Source organism: Symsagittifera roscoffensis, chromosome 3 (assembly GCF_963678635.1).
Source record: "Symsagittifera roscoffensis chromosome 3, txSymRosc1.1, whole genome shotgun sequence".
Lineage (NCBI taxonomy): Eukaryota > Metazoa > Xenacoelomorpha > Acoela > Convolutidae > Symsagittifera > Symsagittifera roscoffensis.
In genome coordinates, this window is record NC_087064.1 from 56,359,189 (window position 1) to 56,380,487 (window position 21,299).

Genomic DNA, 21,299 nt, shown 5'->3' on the forward strand with positions numbered 1-21,299 from the left:
TAGGTTGCGATTTTTTTTAGCATAAGTCTTAGAATTTGTTCAGGCTTAAATTTACTTTTTCGAGGTTTGAATTTTGATTTCATTTTAAGTTCAGCTCAAAAGGACAAGTGCAAAGGTTTCAACAAAGATGATCGACTGCTAGTTTCTAAAATGGAATTTAATTTTCAGATTTCCCAGCGAAATAAAAATTTTACTCTGTGATCCACTTTTCTCCAATTGGGTCAATTATATCAAAAATGAGGCAATCCATAGTTAGTTTTAAATTTCAAAGAGCCTTGAACTGATGTTTTTTCTCCGTTTAAGCGGTTCCTTGTTCTTTTACCTTTTGGCAACCTTCTGTTGGGTAGGTTTAGTCATTCAAGGTTTATTTACTCAATTTTGGTTTTTCCATCTTAAAGATTTTTTTTTAAAGTTTTGTTGCTTGTGTTCGTGGCTTAGGAACGATGAGGGAAACAATTTCGTTTTTTTTCAGTCTGTCTTTTCAATTCATGTTAGGGGTCGGAACTATTCGTTGAGTTTTTTTTCTTTGCATGTCTTTAATACAGTCTCGTTTTTGTCTCTCTAGCTTGTAATGCGAAGTGACGCGAAGATCCACTCGCTTCTGGTTATAATAGGGCTCTTTTTCCTTCCCCCACCTCCCATGAGCGTTAATTTTACGGTGTAACGAGTGGTTTAACGAAAGGATAGTTTTGAAGAACAAATCTGTTTCTTCATGGCCTAATTAGACCGTAAATCAATTTTCAGTACAATCGAATCATGCAAACAATATTTCTTACTTGTAAAATTTTGCTGGTGGGGAAAAAGCAAAAAATATAATAGAAGCGAAGCTTGTATTTTAATGACAAAACTGTTTTTCTCAATACAAGCCAAGCTTTACATGTCAATGCACAGATTCCCTGCAAAATTTGTGTCTGTTTGCACAAAAATGCTGCTTTCTTGTTGTTGCTCATCAAAAAGAATCTTTTTTCATCAATTATATGGGACATGCGCGCTTTAAATATACAATTTTTGGCGAAAACCTTCCAATGAGTTCCCAACAATTTTTTTTTGAAAAATAAGTAACATTCTATAATATCAGATTTTAGTCAAGATTGTTCTTTACTGATAATTATGTCATTTTTGACTAGTATTTTTTGATTTTTTTTTGGGTGAAAAACACAACAGCCTTTATTTGTTGTTGTTTGTGTAGCAATGGAGGATGCCCACACGGTGGAGCTGAGACTGGGCGGTGACGAGAACGTGAACTTCTTTGCGGTGTTTGATGGCCACGGGGGCAGACGTATATCAGACTATGCCAGCAGGAACCTACACCTCAGACTCATCAACAACCACAAATACCGTCAGTAGCTATCGTAACTAACTGATACATTCGATCTCATCGGCTCAGTGTATCATGGGCGATTTAACGGAAATTTCCGAGAAGGCCAATTAACCCAGGCTCTGATTGAAATTGATTTATGAGAAGGTCAAATAACAGTAAACACCTGATCTGAAAAAGTCGAAAAAAGAGAAACGTTAGAGTACGATGAATATTTGATGAGCGCTGAAGTTACATATAAAGTTTGAAGAGGCTACTACCCCTAAATACATCCAAAAAAAATTGTACGGCCCCTAAAATCAATTGCCATAGAAATGGTTCACTTCGCATGATAATTGCTACGACGGTGTTCGAACCGGCAGTTTTCAAAGATACGAAAAGCTTCACACCTTTCAAAAGAAAGCCAGTGAAATTGTAACTGTATAATTATAGCAGTTTGTAATTTTGAACTTAATGTTTCAATTTTTTTTGGTTGTAGAAAAAGGTGCCATTGAAGATAGTCTTCGACAGTCGTTTATGCAGCTAGACGACGAAATGCATAACTCAGAAGACCTCATGCACGATCTAGCTGGAACAACCGCCATCGCCATCCTTATTAAGTCTGGTAAAATGTACTGTGCAAATGTGGGCGATTCCAGGGCAGTTATATCCTATGCGGGTCACGCAGTGCCTATATCCAGAGACCATAAACCAAATGATGCGGATGAGCAAAGGCGTATTTTAGCTGGAGGTGGGTGGGTTGAGTTCAACAGAGTGAACGGAAACCTGGCCTTATCACGAGCATTCGGGGACTTCAACTATAAGAGGAACAAATCACGCAGACCAGAAGACCAGATTGTAACTGGTAACATACCAATACGATTCTGTTTTCTTCGTATGGTTTTTAAATCCAAACTCAAGTAGAAATTCACATCACAATTTCATGATGAACAGCCATTTCTAATATATTTTTTAAAAGAATCTGTTTCACACGAACTGGTTTTTATCCCTTTATCTTGTACCCTTTTTCGATTTATGAATAATTTGTTTCAGCCTACCCTGAATTATCAGTGACTGCATTGGCACCAGAAATTGAGTTCCTAGTGATTGCCTGTGATGGTATCTGGGATGTGCTTACCAACTCAGAGGTAATCGACTTCTGTCGCAGGAGAATCGCCAAACAGATGGAACCGGCTCAGGTCACTAACCTAATCTTTTTAATAATCTTTTCTTAAACTTGAAAACAGAAAGATTTCTAATTCTGACATATTAATGAAATAGTTTGCTGCTGGTTTTTCTTTTTTGATAAAATTTGGTTTTGATCCGGCTGTTAATTATTCTAGAATACAGCAGTTTGGAATACTGCGCTGATTTGAATTATCCGTACATAACAAAAACTTGAAATTTAAAACGCGTTTTTCTCAAATAGGATTATGATTAGACAAAAAATGAAGAGCACAAAATTGCTTCGATTTTCAGCAGAATTGATACGGTTCAATTTGCAAATTGCCGATCCAAAATTTAACCCCAAAAACGACCGTTTTCGGCTTTTTTTAGTCGATCGAAAATTAAGCCATAACTTTGTTCAAATGCTGACAATAATATTTCAAAGTGAGCCTCTCTTAATAGCCAAATAAAATTCAAGAAAGGTATAATCGTCTCATTTTGTCAACTGAAATTTATTGTCAATTTTACTGTATAAAGTACCAATTTTTGAATGAAAAACAAATTCAGGACGTTTTGCGCAATTTTAAGGGGATTATGCCCTGAAAAGTTTTTGTTAGGCCACGTAGAAGGCTCACTTTAATATTTTTATTTCAGCAATTAAACAAACTGTTTAAACTTAATTTTTTATTGACAAAAATAAATGTTTTTAGGGGTTAAATGTTCGACCAGCTTTTGCAAATCAATTTGCACCATAATAATTGTGCATAAATTCTAAGGAATTTATTTTCTCTTTTTGTCTAATTTTCACCCAATTTGAGAAAAGCGTGCTTTAAATGTTAACTTTTTTGTTTTGTCTAAGGCGCGTACTAATAAGTGTAATCTGCAAAAAATATTCAGTAGCTGGAAGGTTTCTCATTTTTACTCTGCGATTAGCAAAGGAATTGTAACCAGGTAGTAGACCTTATTTCAACAAAATTTTGATTTTTTAGGCACTTTCAGAGAAATTTTCCGGTAGATTTTTGTCTTTGATAATTCTGGAACTGTTGCTTCCCTTTAGGAGTTTTCGTGCAACTTTATGTAGACCAACTTGCCTCGCTGTGTTTGTGACGTATCATAGGTGTCTCGAAGCTAAGATTAGCTCCTGTGTTCACATTTGAAGTGTCAAAGATAGTAGTGAAGAATTTTATATAGGTGCTTGTGATTTTTTTTTTCGTTTTATGTTAATCAAAAGTCATAAAATGCAATAATATTTTAAAGCAGTCCATTCATACATATTAATGTTTTTATTTATGCTTCTAGGTACCTATGCACTATTGGAGTTCAATTCGATTTCATCTGCTAAATGTTGGATATGGTCACAAAAACGTCATCGACTTCTATTTTTGAAAGTGGAATTTAAATATCAGATTTCCCAGTGGAGTAAAAAAAAAGTATCCCTATTGATCCAGTTTTTTGAAATTAAAGTGATTTTATTAAAATACGTCAATGAGCTCTAATTGAAAGTCAAAGAAATTGAATGAAATTCAAGAGGTGTACAGCCATATTTTTTAATTTTTTAAATATTTAGTTGAAGTCAGTTTTTTTGTATGTTTCGTTATGCTCATTGACTCTTTCCAGCTGTATGTTAGCTGTGTTTTTTTTTCAGGAAAAAGTTTTAAGTTTAATGCACGCTCAAGTTCCATTTTTTGCGTTTTGACGTTTGAAAGTTTTTAAGTTGAGCTCATTTCCTTGCTGAAAAGAAGGCAAACTCCTCTTTTGAACAGCGAAAGATTAAAGGTCCAGAAAAACGTGGTCGACTTCTAGTTTTGAAAGTGAATTCCAGTTTTAAGACTTTCCTGCTGTCTATATTTATTCCATTTTAAATTGTGTGTGACACGTTCCTGAATATATAGCGAAAGAATTTTTGCATTTTAAGCTATATCATATTTTGCAATGCTTGAAATTTTTAGAACTTTTTCAATCTATGAATACTAGGCCATGATGTAAGACCTGAATGTTAGACTTATGGGGGTATGAGCAGGGCAGTGTAGTGTAGTGGAAAGGAGGGATTCACCCTTTTTTTATAATGTATTTCTTATTTCACTAAATTTGAAATTAACAACCCTTAGTTGGAGTGCTGCTAGGGTTGTTCCAGGAGTTGCAAAATCAGCAGCCAAATATGAAAACCTAAGTCTTTCAAATTTCCGAGAAATGACGTTTTTACAAAACTTAGGTTTCATAACTTTCCTAAAATTTTACTTTTCTAACCCCTAAGTTAAGTGATGTCAAGTAACTATTTTGCCTCCAAACTTTATAGTTTCCAAGAGTTGCCATTTTTCTTACGACTTTTAAAAAATTAGATATAAAAAATTTTACTTCGTTTTCGAAATTGTCAAAAGTCCATTGTGGGGGTGTTGTCAAGATAATCTCAGGTTTATATCTGGCCGACAAATGACTGCTCAACGGCTTTTGTTTTTCAAGATTTGGCGCTTTATGTTTTCAAAAAACTTCCGAAAATTAAATTTGAGTTTTTCGGCCTTTTGTCGGGGTGATGTCAGGGTATTCTCAGCAGTTGCAGATATGGCCTCATACATTTGATTGTTTCAGTCATTTCAGATCGAACCAGCCATTCATCGATCCATTCAGCCATCCATTTATCGATCCTTACAAACAATCCTTACATCCCTTTCCTTCCTTCTAGCGGTTCATTTTTTCATCATTCCAACCATCCATCAACCAAGCCATCCATTCATCAATCCAACCATCCATCCATCCAACTAGCCATTCATCGATATAGCCATCCATTCATCAATTCAACCATCCATCCAACAAGCCATTCATCGATATAGCCATCCATTCATCAAGCCATCGATCCAATCAGCGTTCCCAACTATCCTTCCAAGCAGTCAACTATTCATAAATCCGGCCATTCATTTAGCCATCCATCTAGCCCTTCATCCAGCCATCAAAAAAACTATCCGTTCAGCCAGCCATCCTTCCATCAAAGCAATTCGTTCATCAATCGATTCATCCATTCATCAAGCCATTCATTGAACAAGCGATCCATCTAACCATCCGTCCGTAGAACCAGCCATGTATCCTTTCATTCATCCCTTCATGCATTAAACGATCCAGCCATCGATCTATCCAGGCCTTGATACTTCTAGCCTTTCATGCATCCAGCCATCATTATCTAGCCATACATCCATCTAGCTGGCCATTCATTGTATTAATTCATCCAATCAAACATCCAATCAACGAACCAGCCATCCATCTATCATGCCATCCAGCAATCGTTTCATCCAATCAGCTCTCCATACCGTCATACATCCATCAAGCAATTTGTCCTTTCAGATAACGAACCGGTCGTCCATCCATCTAGCCTTCAATCGATTCAGCTTTCCATTCATCCCGCCATTCATACATCCACCCACTTTGTACAATCATTCATCCATCCCTCCAAAGATCAAGCCTTTTATACCTTTCATCTATCCAGCCAACCGTCTTTATATCCAGCCATCCAAACTGAACTTCCATTACTCGAACCAGCCATCCATCCAACCAGTCATCTACCAGTCATTCGTTGACTTATCTCGCCATCGCCATCAATTTATCTATCGATCCCTCCAGCTGTTCACCCCATATCCATGCTCCTAGGCTTCAACTCAACCGCCCATCCATCAAGTCATCATTCATTTAGCCATCGTCTGGTCCATTCAATCTATCTATCTTGCCATTCGTCCATTTAAGCAACCATCCATCCATGAAGCTATTAATCTATGTAGCCAGTCATGGATCAAGACATTCAGCCTTCCATCTTGCCTCTTTCCATCCATTCAGTCAACCACCCAGGCTGCCGTCTATCCATTCATCCAAAGATGCACCCATCTCAGCCAGCCATCAATCATCCGAAAATCCATCCCTCTAGATCATACGTCCAGCATCTAGCCATGCATCCATCTAGCCATCCATGAATCCATCCATCCATCATCGATCTAGCAATCCATCCAACTAGCCATGTCTCCATCTAACAAGCCCTCCATCTGTTCAGCCGTCTCTCATTCCTGCCACCATCATAAAGCCAGCTATCTATCCAGCCGTCAATCTATCATGCCATTCAACCAACCTGTCAACCCACCATATTGCCCATCCATACATACTTTCATCAATCCAACCCGTCATTCATCATGACATCCATACATCCAGCCAGTCCTCCTTCAATGCAGCCATCATTCAAGTCCTCCATACCTTCAACCATCCATCCAACCAGCCTTCTAGCCATACATCTAGACAGCAATCTATGCGTCTATCAAGCTATAATACATCCTGCCTTCAATTTAAGTGAGCGTTAGTTTTAAACTACGTTTTTTCTATTTTTTTCTACCGTAAGTCGCAAATGCAAATATTGGTGCCTTTTTTTTGGGCACGTTCACGGTTTTTTGATAGCATGTGCTTTGACATTCGAATAGAATTAAGTTAACACAGTTGATGCATTTTAATCAACTGAAAAAAGATATTTGTCTCAAGCAACATCATAATAAAAACTGGATTTCAGAGTTTTTTCTAACTCATTATAGCTCGCAGTTTTTGAAATGCATAATTTAAACATAGTGTAGTTGCCTCCAGTTTATTACATTCAAAACAATTATTTGTTTCTATTTGGTTCCAGTTTTGCTGCATAGCATTAGCAACTTGTTTGCGTATGTCGCTGCTTTATTTTTGACTCGTGTTTGCCGGTTGTTAAGCGTTCGTAGCCGAGAGGGCAGGGTGTGATACTCAATTCTCGAGGCCGCAGGTTCGAAGCCCATACATAGCAAATTACGTGGAAAAAAAAACGGGATTGTCTTACTAGTTGTTCCCAGGCCTTATTTTTGTTAGAATTTCCAGCGGAATGATAACATACCTAGTGATTCAAGTTTTTAAATTGGGTTAGATTTTTTCCAAGAAAAACATAATAAATATTGACCTGACAATCAAAAATTATGTCATTATTTTTTCTTTAAAAAATGTTGGTTCCGGTCCATTATTCACGCTTGGTTTCAAGAGATGAGTTTATGCGTGGTGCTAAAGCCCCGAATTACTCGCAAAAAACTCATTCCATCTTTAATAGAGGCAAACTAATGTATAAATTTTGCGTTATTAAATACATATCTATCTATTATGTATTTAAATGCGGGCTTCACTATCTCGCCATGTTGAAGCTTTTTCTACGTATTATTTTTGCATGTTTAACAAAAGAGTTTTTTCACGTTGAAGATATATCGTATATTGCAGTGTTTAAGGTTTTTTCGATTTTCCAGTTTAAATTCAATGTTTATTTAATCAAATTTGAAAATAGCAACCCAATACTAGGATTTTGTCAGAGTTTTCCCAGGTTTTGCGATTATGGCCTCCCTCTATGAATACCCAAATCCTTTTAGTTTAGGAGATAGGCAATGTTCGATATTTTCAAAAATTTCTAAAAAATATAATTTAGAAACTATTCTTAATTTTTGAAATTCTCACCCTGTAGTTGGGTGCTGTCAGGGTAATCTCAGGGGTTGCGAATCTTGCCTCGAAATCTCACTTCTCAAATCGTTGTAGTTTTCGAGATATGACGTTTTCTATGATTTCAATAACTTAGACGTTAAAAATTTCCAAAACGTTGAAGATCTCATTCCTGTTGTGGATATTGTGAGTGTACTATTAGGGGTTGCAAATCTTGCCTCACATTATATCTGCTCAAATCGTTGTAGTTTTCGAGATATGACGTTTTTTAGGATTTTCTCCGAAATCTTCAAAAAAACTTAGATGTAAAAAAATTCCAAAATGTTGAAGATTTCAATCCTGTTATTGGAATCTGTGAGGGTACTGTCAGGGAGTTGCGAATCTTGCCACTGAATATGGCTGCTCAAAAATCCTTGTAGTTTTCGAGATATGACATTTTTTATGATTTTCTCCGAAGTTTTCTCAAAATGTGAAATATTAAAAAATTCCAAAAGTTTGAAGATCTCAATCTTAATATTGGAATCTTTGAGGGTACTCTCAGGGGGTTGCAAAGCTTGCCTCTGAATATGGTTGCTCAAATCTTTGTAGTTTTCGAGATACGTCGATTTTTGGATTGTTTAAAAAAAATTTCGGAAAACTTAAGTATAAAAACTTTCACAAAACTTGAAGTTACCATCTCTGTAGTGAGACTCTTTCCGGGTACCCTCAGGAATTGCGAATTTTGGCGCCAAATATGACTTCTCAAATCCTTGTAGTTTTCGAAATATGACGTCTTTTATGATTTTCTCCGAAATTTTCACAGAAAACTTAAATGTTAAAAATTTCCGAAAGTTTGAAGATTTCAATCCTGTTATTGGAATCTTTGAAGGTACTCTCAGGGGGTTGCGAAGCTTGCCTCAGATTATGGCTGCTCTAATTTTTGTAGTTTCCGAGATATGGCCTTTTTTTAGGTTTTTTTTCAAAATTTTTCAGAAAACTCAAGTATAAAAAATTTCACAGAACTTGAAATTTCATCTTTGTAGTGAGGCTCTTTTAGGGTACTCTCAGGAACTACGAGTTTTGCCTCACAATTTGACTGCTCAAATCCTTTTAGTTTTCCAGATTTGACGTTTTTGTGATTTTTTCAAAAAAAAAATCATGAAAATTTAATTAATTTTTTTTCGAAGTTTGAATTTCCTAACCTGTAGTTGTGGGGCTGTCAGAGTAATCTCAGGGGTTGCAAATTTGGCCTCCATTTAAGAATGCCCAAATCATTTTTGTTTAAGATACAACGATTTTTGTGATTTTTTTTGGAATTTTTCAGAAAACTCAAATTACAAAATAATTCGTTAAAGTGAAAATCCCAACCCTGTAGTTAGGTACTTTTAAAGATTGCGAATATTGCCATCAAAAAAGACTGCTCAAATTTTGGTAGTTTTCGAGATGTGAATATCTTTTTTGTAGAAAACTTAAGGTGAAGTTTCTACAACGCTGGGTACTGTAAGAGTACTCTCAGGAGTTGCAAATGTTGCGTCCAAATGCGACTGCTCAATTGCTTTCGGTTTACCAGATGTGACGTTTCTTAGTTCATTTTAAATTTTTCGAAGAACTTATAGAAAACTTCACAAAATTTTTTGGTTCTTCAAAATTTGTATAAAAAACTCTAATAATAAACTTTGCAAAATTTGTAATTACGAACCCTGTAATTGGGTGCTGTCAGAGTACACTCAAAGAATAGTTTTTTGAGTTGTTGAAAATTCGAAGCACCGGAGGTGCGTTACAGGCTAGTTATATATTATCTCAGGGTTTTTTTTACCAAAAGCATCTGAGATAAAAATTAAAAAGGTTTCAGTGCTTGGCTCGATATGAGCACTATTATTCTCAATAAGCGTTTTTTTCAGCCTCACCTCTACAGATTATGGAAAAAAACATGTTTCCTTTTTGCAGATATGCGAAGAGTTAATGGACCAGTGTCTTGCCCCAGACCGGTTCATGGGCGGCCTCGGCTGTGACAACATGACAGTGCAACTGGTGTGCTTCCTAAATGATGAACCATACACCACTCTTGCCTCCCGCTGCGCCGCCCTGCCCTCCAAAACGACGCCCCTGACCCCTACATTCTTCTAATTGGACCATTCGTATAAATGAACCATTTGTCTAATTGAAAGAATTCACAACACTGTCTAGTAGATAGTTGAGTCGAATGAACTGCCTCCTGATTTGCTACTTGGGCTCTTCAGTAGTGTCCCCTCTCATCAAAAAAAAATCAGACGCAAAATTAGATTTAAAATAAAATCAGAGATGCTCTAAAAGAATTAAAATAGAAAGATAGAAATAAAAAGATCAATGTGGCAATTTGCGAAATTTACTTACTTTTCAGTAAAGTTTTATGACAGTATTTTGTCGGCATGGAAAGGGAAACTTGAAAAGCTGCCATTTGTTATACTATTCAGTTATCATTGTATAATTTTGCAAATTGAAGAACATGCATTACTCATCTCGAATCTGTTTTATAGATGCTTTGATAGATCCTACTCGTTGCCGTACGAAGCTTTGGAGATATTTTTGAAGTGAGTTTTGGCGTCTTTGAGTTGTGCTATTTGATTTGGGAGGTTCAGATTTTAGATATATTTATTCTCATCGTTCAAAATCATTCCATGATAGATTTAGATATCTTTTGATGCTTTTTTGAAACCATGACAATCGTGCCGAACATCAACATAACGAAAATTCTTGAATTTAGCTGAAAATGTAAAAATCGATTATTCATGGTTCAAAGAATATTGCATCTTCAACTCTTGTTTATCCTGAGCTCTTGTTCTTTTTCTGAGGGGCGTCATCAAGTAAATAGCAATGTTAGCTGAAACCTAGGTAACAACGAGCGATTATTTACGCTAGCTGATCATATCTAGGATTTGGATTACAAAAGGTTAATTTTACTCTTTAAAAAGTTTTAAGTCCCACAGTTTCTCTGAAATACTGTATCTCTGTGCCTCTATAATCTTCTTATCTCTTTTTACGTCACCATACTCTCTTGAGGCTTCGAAAAAAGTCTTTGGGGGGAATATTTGACCCAAATTTTTGAATGTTTTCTCTTTTACTCCAAAACTACTCTACCAAGTATGAGAATTTGGGTTCTATGTTTAGAACTGTTTGTGAAAATTTTCTGAAAGCTGCCCTCTGATTAATCGAGCTTGCCCAAAATTTTCTCAACAAAAAAGTTATGGACATCGAAAAAGTTAAAATTTGGTTTTTGTACTCTTTTTTTTAACCTATATGACTTCTCGAAAACTACTCTCCCATATCTTGAGTTCTTGCTTTTAATTGAAACAACAAGTTGTGCGAATTTCTTCTGTGTAAGTAATTTTTCCTATTAATTTTTCATACCGAAAAATTTGGCCTTCGAAAAACTTAATACTTTTTTGTATCGTTTTTTGAAACTTTTCGATTTTCTTGAAAACTTCCACCGTGTTCATTCGAGAAAACCGTTTTTAGATTTATTAGCTGCTTGAGCGGCCAAGTCTTTTTTGCACAAAATTGTTATGAATTTCGAAAAGTCAACTTTTTGAATGTTTGACCGTTATTTGGATGCTTTTTGACTTTTTTTAGAAACTTATCCATGAAATCCGGGATGAAGGGTTCAATCGAAAGGACATCGAGTCTTCTATTTGTTGTATGATATCTCAGGGAAGGTTCCTTTTTCTCGAACATCTCGATTCAGTCTTCTCAATTGATTTTAGTAAAGAAACAACTACGGTTTTGGGCGAAGTCTAATTTTTGAAATTACCCATTTTGCTTCGCATCAGTATAACAAATTCTAAAAATATAAAACAGTCTAGCATTAGCTTCACCTAGTTTTTTTTTTAATATTTATCGTTTTTTCGACCTATGCTGTTTATGATCGTGTTGCATCGCAAAGGGTGCGAAGCTCTGCTTTGCCTGTGTTTTTGAGATTGTTCGTGCTCAAATTTGATTTTTCGCTGGTTTGACTTGCACTTGTTTTCAAGAGATGAGCATATGGGTGGTGCTGAAGCCGTAAGTTACTCCAAAAGTATTTTTCCTATTGTGTAAGTAATTTTTCCTATTAATTTTTCATACCGAAAAATTTGGCCTTCGAAAAACTTAATACTTTTTTGTATCGTTTTTTGAAACTTTTCGATTTTCTTGAAAACTTCCACCGTGTTAATTCGAGAAAACCGTTTTTGGATTTATTAGCTGCTTGAGCGGCCAAGTCTTTTTTGCACAAAATTGTTATGAATTTCGAAAAGTCAACTTTTTGAATGTTTGACCGTTATTTGGATGCTTTTTGACTTTTTTTAGAAACTTATCCATGAAATCCGGGATGAAGGGTTCAATCGAAAGGACATCGAGTCTTCTATTTGTTGTATGATATCTCAGGGAAGGTTCCTTTTTCTCGAACATCTCGATTCAGTCTTCTCAATTGATTTTAGTAAAGAAACAACTACGGTTTTGGGCGAAGTCTAATTTTTGAAATTACCCATTTTGCTTCGCATCAGTATAACAAATTCTAAAAATATAAAACAGTCTAGCATTAGCTTGGCCCTACGTGTGCTTCATCAAGACATAGTTGATGTTCACCTAGTTTTTTTTTAAACATTTATCGTTTTTTCGACCTATGCTGTTTATGATCGTGTTGCATCGCAAAGGGTGCGAAGCTCTGCTTTGACTGTGTTTTTGAGATTGTTCGTGCTCAAATTTGATTTTTCGCTGGTTTGACTTGCACTTGTTTTCAAGAGATGAGCATATGGGTGGTGCTGAAGCCGTAAGTTACTCGAAAAAAGTTCATTACAACTTGAATAGAGGCAAACTAATATATCAAATATTGCGTTATTAAATACATTTTATTACATCAGGGATATTGTTATATTGATTTATGAACTGATAATATAATACAAAAAATACAAACACAATACAATACAAAAAAACTGATTTTTTCACGATTTGGAAAACAAATCAATCAGATAAAAAAGATTGTAACACACTCCCCGATATAACATATAAAATGAGGAAATTCCAGACAAAATTGCCGCATGGACAAAATTGACGAAATAACGACAACTAGATTAAAATTGCCTTGTCGCATATGATGTGACAAAATTAACCAGCGAATTACTGCAAGAATTGGCTCCTAGTCAAAAGCGGCCATCATAAAGTGAATAATTTCAGTTTTTTCCCCTTCTCACAAAATATCTTCAGCTCAATTCTAAACTCACTTCAACCTCCAATTTCCCTTCGCTGTCTTGCACAAATGGCGTCTCAAAAATTTTTTCAACTGAGCCAAATAAGGTTAATTTCCTTTAACTGCTATTCAGCCATCGATCTATCCAGGCATTGATGCTTCCATACCTTCATGTATCAAGCCATCATTCTGTCTAGCCATCCATCCAACCATGTAGCTGGTCATCCATTAACCAATAAACCATTGAGCCACCCATCCATCCGTCATGTCATCCTTGTAATAATTTATCCAACCGACCGTTTAAACATCCATTCAACGAACCAGCGATCCATCTATCCTGCCATCCGGCAATCTTTTCTTCCAATCAGCTCTCCATGCCGTGTTACAACCAGCTATCCATGCATCAAGCAATTCATCCACTCAGATAACGAACCAGTCGTCCATCCATCTAGCTATCAATCAATTCAGCCTTGCACTCATCCAGCCATTCATACATCCTTCCACTTTTTATACAATCAACCATCCATCCCTCCAAAGATGAAGCCATCCATCTTTTCATCTACCCAGCTAACCGTCTAAATATCCAGCCATCCAAACAACTTCCATTACTCGAACCAGCCATCCATCCAACCAGTCATCTAGCCATTCATTTGTTCACTTATCCCGCCTTCCATTTATCTATCGATCCTTCCAGCGGTCCACCCCATATCCATGCTCCGAGGCATGGATATGGGGTGGACGGAAAATATTACGAAAAAGTTTGTTTGTTTCAAACAACAATAATCAAAATTCGATTTCAGATGTTTTCTAACTCAACATATCTCACAATTTTTTTAATTCATAATTTATACAATGTGACTTTAGGCGTTCCTAATTGTTACATGCAAAATTAGTGTGGATGCCTTGTCAGTTTATTTTCCAAATTTTTACTTGCAAATTTGTGTCTATTTTCATTTGGTGCCAGTTTGGTGCATAGCATTGGCAGTTTATTAGCATATGTAGCTGCTTTATTTGTGACTAGTGTTTGCCCGTTGTTAAGCGTTCATGGCCGAAAGGGCAGGGTGTCAGACTCAATTCTCGAGGCCGTAGGTTCGAAGCCCATACGTAGCAAATTGTGTGGGGAAAAAGCGTGATTGTCTTACTGTTCTTGTTCGCAGGTCTTATTTTTATAGAATTTTCAGCGGAATAAATACATACTAGTGATTCAAGCTATTAAATTGGGTTAGTTTTTGTGCCAAAAAGACGATAGTGAATATTGATCAAATCAATCAAAAAAATATGTCTTTTTTTAAAATGCCGTTTGGTCCAATTATTCACGCTTGTTTTCAAGAGATGAGCATATTCGTGGTGCTAAAGCAGTGAGTTACTCGCAAAAAACTCATTCAAACCTGAATAGGGGCAAACAAATTTTTCAAATATTGCGTTTTTAAATACAATTTATATATTATATCAGGGATATTGTTATATTGATTTATGAAATGATAAATTATTGTACTACACAAAGATGAGAAACCGATCAATCATAATGGTTGCTGCCGGGTAATAGCTCAATTGCAAGGTCGGAAAAAGAAATTGATAAACATTTAGTGTTAAAGGTGATTTCAGTGTAGAAGATGCTCCAGTTTTTTTGCACAATAAAAAAAAACGATTTCTTCAGATTTGGAAGACAAATCAATCAGAAGAAAAGGTTTCTACTCCCCGATTTTATGTCACATCAGTGGAAGCTCGGCTACATGAGTGTGCGCCGCTATTTGAATCAGCTTTATCGCCGAAATATGTACTAAAATTGTTAGCGATAGGTACTGTTTTCTAGTCAGTTTTGCCCGTCCCTCCTTCGGTTTATTAATCACTCTTCATTTTTTTGAGATTTTTCTCTTATTGAGGTTGATTTTCCTATTTTTCAATTACATTGAGCTCGTCGGAAGCCCCCCAAAAATTGGAAAGATCTACGAGCTTTGCTGGTACTTCGGATGTACTTTTTCCTAAAATCTAGAATATTCTAAGCAGAAGCTGCTGCAACAACTGAAATGGGGACGCAATGACAGGAAATGAACGGAAGAGAAAATATGCGGTGGCGCTTATATTTGTTCAAATAGCTATCTTACTGTCGATCTTTTTCTTCAACAAAATAAAAAGAATTATTTTTTATTTAAGTTTTTAGTTCAATTTTTAACATAGAACATCCAGGAATAAAAAAGTTTTCAAATCTAAAAGAGGCTACCAAAACCAATATACTTCTTCAAAAAATTCCTCGTGAAGAGATCACCAATCATTTTTGGTGCATGCGAAGTAGAGACAGGGGTTGAAATTTATTGTTTTTCCTTCAGCTTGTTTATGCAATAGAATTTGGAGCTCGTCGTTCTTCAACATTTTTAATTATTTTTTTTTGTAAATCATGAAATCTATGATTATCGTTAATGTGAGATCTCTAGACAACCTCATTAATAGTCATCTAATGAAGTGTTCGTAGCTGAGATTAACGTTCTTGATTTACGTCTTTACCTAGAGTAATTCTCACTATGCTTTTGAATACTTGAAAAAAGAATCGGTTTTGATTTTAATAAATAATTGCGATGTAGCTTATTTAAGGTCCTTATCGAACGTTGGATCTTTGTCATGAGAAATTTTTTCTTTTTTGATTTTAAATTTGCAACTTTCTATTTAACTGATTAGGGTAAAGCGACTGTTTTGGCTTTTTTGAATATGTAACTTATCAGTAGAAATAATAATGAAAGAAACTAATGGAATAACCCTAAATGGTTTGACGACTTGCAACTTTTTCTCAGTCCGAGATTTTTTGGTATACTACTGATTTTCAGAGTTTTTAGACGGGTACAGCTGGATTATTTTTATGATTGTATAATTTACGATCAAATTTAGTTAGCTGAATGCTAGTATACAATTTATTTTGGTCTAGACTCGAGCTTGAAAATAGTGTTCAGACTTCGATTTGATTGATTTCATCATTTTGAGTGAAATACGTAGTTACTATTGAAGTAAACAATATATTGTATGAAGCGGCTAGCATTACTTTCCAGAAATGCATTGAGCGGCCGATGATTTGTTTTTTTTATGGAGTGCCTTTACTAAAAAGACAAGAGTATCAAGAATTAGTTTCACAAACAGAAACGATGCAAATACTATCCGGTACCTTCCTAGATAAAACTGATTTTTGCCGAAAATGCGCGAGTAATCATGTCTCCATGATTTTGATTAGAGCCAAAAGACTTTTTGAGTCCAGAAAGAATTGCTTTTTGCAAGAAGGAAAGGTTTAGATTTTTTTTTGAAATCTACGTCTCATTTCGGTTTTTTCAGTAATCATAGTCCAGAGTTGTTGCATATGTGCAGATGTATATAATGAGGCAACTCGGCTTTATTCTTATAAGTGCTTTATTTGTTGCGCGATTTTTTTTAGGTAAAGGCGATTATGAATTTTCACTAGTGTGACTTGCCTTGCCAATTCTACCAAACAATGATCGTCATCAACATCAAGCTGGACGAGATTTAAATGCTTATCGGATTAATCCTGTCGATCAGTGGATTTATTAGTTTGTCGAGTAAATTGGTCGACAAAATGAATACGGCCCTTGTAGATAATTAGTATCAGAACATAGCTATCAGCTATTTTTGAAAGGAGAAAACTTTCGGACAAGGAAAAAGCCAGGCGACATTGGCAGCGGTCTCAAGAAACTTAGACCTCAAGAAACTTAGAATTTTATGTGCCAAAATTGGCTGCTCGTAGCATATAGAAGCTTTTAAATAGAATATAATCTAGTTTCTAACACCAATTTATTACTTAAATTTAAATTAAGAAGCACTCAATTGCCCTTCTTATGGGCATATCGGACAACAAAATTGATGCATCCTTATTCAATTAAAAAATCTCATCAATTTCCTGTTAGTTGTTTTTAAACTTAACCGCCAAAAAACTATTTATGTCGAGCATTTTGAATGTTTGCATACACATTTTACATTTCTATATAACAAGCAATTTGAAGTTTGAATACACATTTTACAACAATAAACATACACGGCGAAATGTTTTTTTTTTGTCAAAATAGGGTATTTATAGTGTTTTTTGAGCGCTCGAAAATCATTTTGGTCGACCTAAACAAAAAGATTGACAAAAAATGTACGAAAATATTTTAACATCCAGCTCTAGCACTCGAGAAAATTCTAGATCCGTCACTGACTGACTCCAATTTTCAGTTCATAAACACATCAAAAAGTAGCCAAGTGGGAATGCGTCTGATTCTGAGTAGTATTAAAAGCCTTAAAACCAAATAACTGAAATGTGGCTGTGCGCAGATAATGATGAGCTGATCAGCTCATCATTATCTGCGCACAGCCACATTTCAGTTATTTGGTTTTCAAGCTTTAAATACTACTCAGAATCAGACGCATTCCCACTTGGCTAATTTTTGATGTGTTTCTGAACTGAAAATTGGAGTCAGTCAGTGACGGATCTAGAATTTCCTCGATGGCTAGGGGTGGATGTTAAAATATTTTCGTACATTTTTTGTCAATCTTTTTGTTTAGGTCGACCAAAATGATTTTCGAGGCTCAAAGAACACTATAAATACCCTATTTTGACAAAAAAAAAACATTTCGCCGTGTATGTTTATTGGTGTAAAATGTGTATTCAAACTTCAAATTGCTTGTTATATAGACATATAAAATGTGTATGCAAACATTCAAATTGCTTGACCTAAACTGTTTTTTTTGGCGGTTAAGTTTGAAAACAACTAACAGGAAATTGGTGTTTTTTTATTGAATAAGGATGCATCAGTTTTGTCGTCCGATATGCCCTTAAAAAGCGCAATTGAGTGCTGCTTAATATAAGTAATAAATTTGGTGTTAGATTATACAAAAAGCTAACTGGTCACGGATTGAAATCGCCGTGACTTTGAGTTAAATGACTTGGCAAGGAGTTAAATTGTAGAACACATTTTCAGATAGCTTGGCGAATTTGTTTCAAATTGTTGTTTTTTTTTCAAGTTGAACAGCATAAACTAATACTGTTATGAAGCATAAACTAATACTGTGATTACGAAGTTATCAGAAAGCGGAATGCGACCTTTTGTGTAATTAATTGGGAACAATAATTATTGAAATGAAGTTTATTTGTTCCGAAAATTATTGAGATGCGCATTAGTAAGCAAAAGGTCTGAAGTTTTTCATTTCCTTTTTCAACGAAAAATCCTAAAACTAAAATCCTAAAGCCACTAGTGAGAAAAGCGAAATGTTGTTAACAAAGCCGTAGAAAGCTGGGTTTCTCTTAGCGCTTCTCCAACAGCTAAAAATAAAAAAATATATAAGAAAACAACTCGGAAAAATCAATAAATATCGAAGACCCATAACAATTTTCTTTTCTGACTGAATGAGTATAGGAGTTGCTCAGAACGAGTAGGGGGAGCAATCTTTGGATTATCTTTTTCTCCGTATTGTGTTTTTCCAGGTAGTATGATGAGCTCGTGTTGTCATACAGTATATGCACTTCTTTTCGTTACATTTCAGGTTCTAGATAGCACCTAAAACCGTTTCGAGTCGCTAATGTGTACGGGCAATTTTTATAAACAACGTCATTTTTTTAAAAAGCCATCTGCTGTGAAATTGATCAACTTATTACATCTTTTGATAGGTGGCTGACTTTCTGTGGACTATTTTTGATGATGGGTTTCTGTTGGCGAATCGAATTTTCTTTCTCTTTTTGCGGTAATTGGACGTTTTCATTACTGATGAGCAAATGTTTGGCCTTGGCTAAAGACATAGTTTAAGATGCCCCTCAGCAGTTCTAGTAGACTGCCCTGTTCTGTATATTTCAGCTCTTAGTAGTTTTTACACTTTGAAGTCGAAACATATCATGCCATCTAACGTTGAAGACTTATTAGGTGATTGATCTAACTTTTTGCTGAGCTGGTCTAAAAAGCGCATGACTGTTGCTCACTGCCCTTTTCAAGTCGAATTCCAGCAAAATTTTCACCCGAAGTGCAGTGTTATCTACAAATGAATTCCCATTTTTATTTTCACATCATCTTTTAGACTGAAAAGAAAATTCACTTATATTTTTGATTATTATAGTTTAAAACTTATAACTGTCTTGAAATAAGTTATTTATTTAATATTTGAATCGTTAATTAATTAAAAGTTGATAATGAGTTATTCTTGTACAGGCTGTTAAGTGAATACGCGAGTTGATCAGGTTAACAATGGAAATAAGTATCAACCTAAAAGAATTGCCTAGTCGCTGTGAGCATTTATTTCTCAACGGTTAGAAGAAATGTAGCCGTAAAATTAGTCAATCATTTTTCGGTCACGCAGGAGATGGGATGCTGCACAACTTGATTTCATCAAATCGATATCCGAAAACATTTGAAGAACTTGGATAGCTTCTGAATACTCGTTATATGCCAAAGAATGGGTGACTGTCAAAATAACTAAAATATGCATTTCTGTTTCGTTTTTTTTTTAAGTAATTGCGAGGTAAATTCGAGCGAATTATACGAGCGAGCAGGCTTACAGTAGCCTTTTTTTTGCCCAATTTGCTCAATGAAAAGCTATTTTTACTCAAATAGGTTGTTTTTGGAGTCTTTTAGCGTCATTTGGAAATTAAAAACCTCAAAAATTTATGCCAACTTTTTTTGATGTTTATCATATGTTTTCAGTCAGTTTTCTAACATTTTTGCTTATTTTACTATGGCTCTCGATTATACCTAAGTTCCAGTTTTTGTTCAGGTCCTTTTATCTGACCGCGCAGACACTAATTTGAAAAATATATATAATTTAGACTATTGTCGGAATATTCATTGTGCTACTAGCACAGTAACCGGCTATCCTTGTTTCATTTGCGGCTAGGAGGTTTTTTCATGCAAATAACTGAGCGGGGAGGAGGATTTTCAAAAAAACTTTGACCTTTTCTTAGGTCGATTAAATAGACTTTCCGAGCACTCCCAGAACAGTGTAAAGACCCTGCTTACCAAAATTTTGGCGCCGCTGGCTGAAAAAGAAATCAAAAAGCCGTTTTTGGGCCAATTTTTGAAAAATTGCGTTTTGTGGGCTTGGCTTGCGTTCCCTCTCGAAATTAGTATATATTGGAGCCAAAGGCGCCTGTAGAAAAATTTTAGGGTTGGTCGGCCTAAAATGGATGTAATAGAATAATACCAAAGGGAGACCCTTTGGCTGGAGAGAGGGTGAAATCACTGAAAGGCGGAGGCTTCCGCCCCACTACCACCCCTGTAAGCTATACCTTTTTCAACATTCCTAATGGTGTTTTCCAGAAAATTTAATTTCAACAAATTTACTTCCTCACTTTTATTTCATGAATGCTTGCGTGGTTTTCCAAGCAAAGCACTTCATTTTCAATAAACTCTACGAATTCAAAGCAATGATAGTATCCAAAGAAAATTGATTGCAATAGCTCCTAGAACGAGAACGAGATATCTTCGAATATAACCCAGCGAGTGTTTTTTGATGTAGGTTGAATGATTGTATGATGTATGATTCTTGCATTTTGTATGACTCTTGATGCATTGATTGTGATTTCGTTTTTAGTTTGGATTTTAATTTCAAATGCAGCTGTTGAAATTATACACGAGGAAATTCTATAGAAAATGACAGAGAAGTACGTTTTGAAATTAAAATTCAGGACAGATACTTGATATTAAAATTCAGTTTGTGTGCTCTTGCGAGAGAAAATGACTTCTAATCGGGAACATAACTTTTCCCCCGTAAATAACCTATCTTACAGATCTGTAAAAAAATTCAGACTGGTTTTTATAAAGAGTGGGATTTGGCCTAGAGGTTGCTTAGGTTTTATATAAAAACAAGTGGTAAAGCGCGAGGTTTCGGATTCTAAGGTCCGTAGTTCGAACCTGTTTCTGGGAAAATTTGAGCTTGCAGACATTGGTTTTTCTGCTGATGTTTTGTCGGCTTAATTCCACTCATCTAATTTTTTTTCTGATTTCGCAATTTTTTCTGCAAAAGAAAATCGTTCTGTAATTTGCAAGTTTATGAACCCTGATTGTGATAAGGTTCCTTTTTTGAAAATGGCTGGGGCTTATATTCTTTCGCCTTACTCTTTTTATGTATCGCCGTTTGAGGAGTTATACTAGAGTTATATGCTTTATACTTTTCAGGAGGGGTCGGATGTGAAAGGGGTTGGGCGTCGTCGAGTTTTAAAATTTAAATTGT

The 21,299-nt window shown here is 35.4% G+C and overlaps 3 protein-coding genes across 3 annotated transcripts in view; 2 read left to right on the plus strand and 1 right to left on the minus strand.

Moving 5' to 3' along the window:
- The window catches only part of LOC134841467 (probable protein phosphatase 2C T23F11.1), a 28,702-nt gene extending 17,748 nt beyond the window's left edge, over nucleotides 1-10,954 (plus strand). The window contains exons 2-5 of the mRNA XM_063857475.1: nucleotides 1,190-1,339; nucleotides 1,797-2,162; nucleotides 2,351-2,496; nucleotides 9,857-10,954. Of these exons, the coding sequence (XP_063713545.1) occupies nucleotides 1,190-1,339; nucleotides 1,797-2,162; nucleotides 2,351-2,496; nucleotides 9,857-10,036 (842 nt within the window). The 3' untranslated portion in view covers nucleotides 10,037-10,954. The remainder of the gene's footprint in view (nucleotides 1-1,189; nucleotides 1,340-1,796; nucleotides 2,163-2,350; nucleotides 2,497-9,856) is intronic.
- Nucleotides 1-21,299, plus strand: part of LOC134842342 (RNA demethylase ALKBH5-like) — a 149,231-nt gene that overhangs the window by 116,364 nt on the left and 11,568 nt on the right. The window lies entirely within an intron of this gene.
- The window catches only part of LOC134842343 (proteasome subunit alpha type-1-like), a 359,095-nt gene that overhangs the window by 92,919 nt on the left and 244,877 nt on the right, over nucleotides 1-21,299 (minus strand). The window lies entirely within an intron of this gene.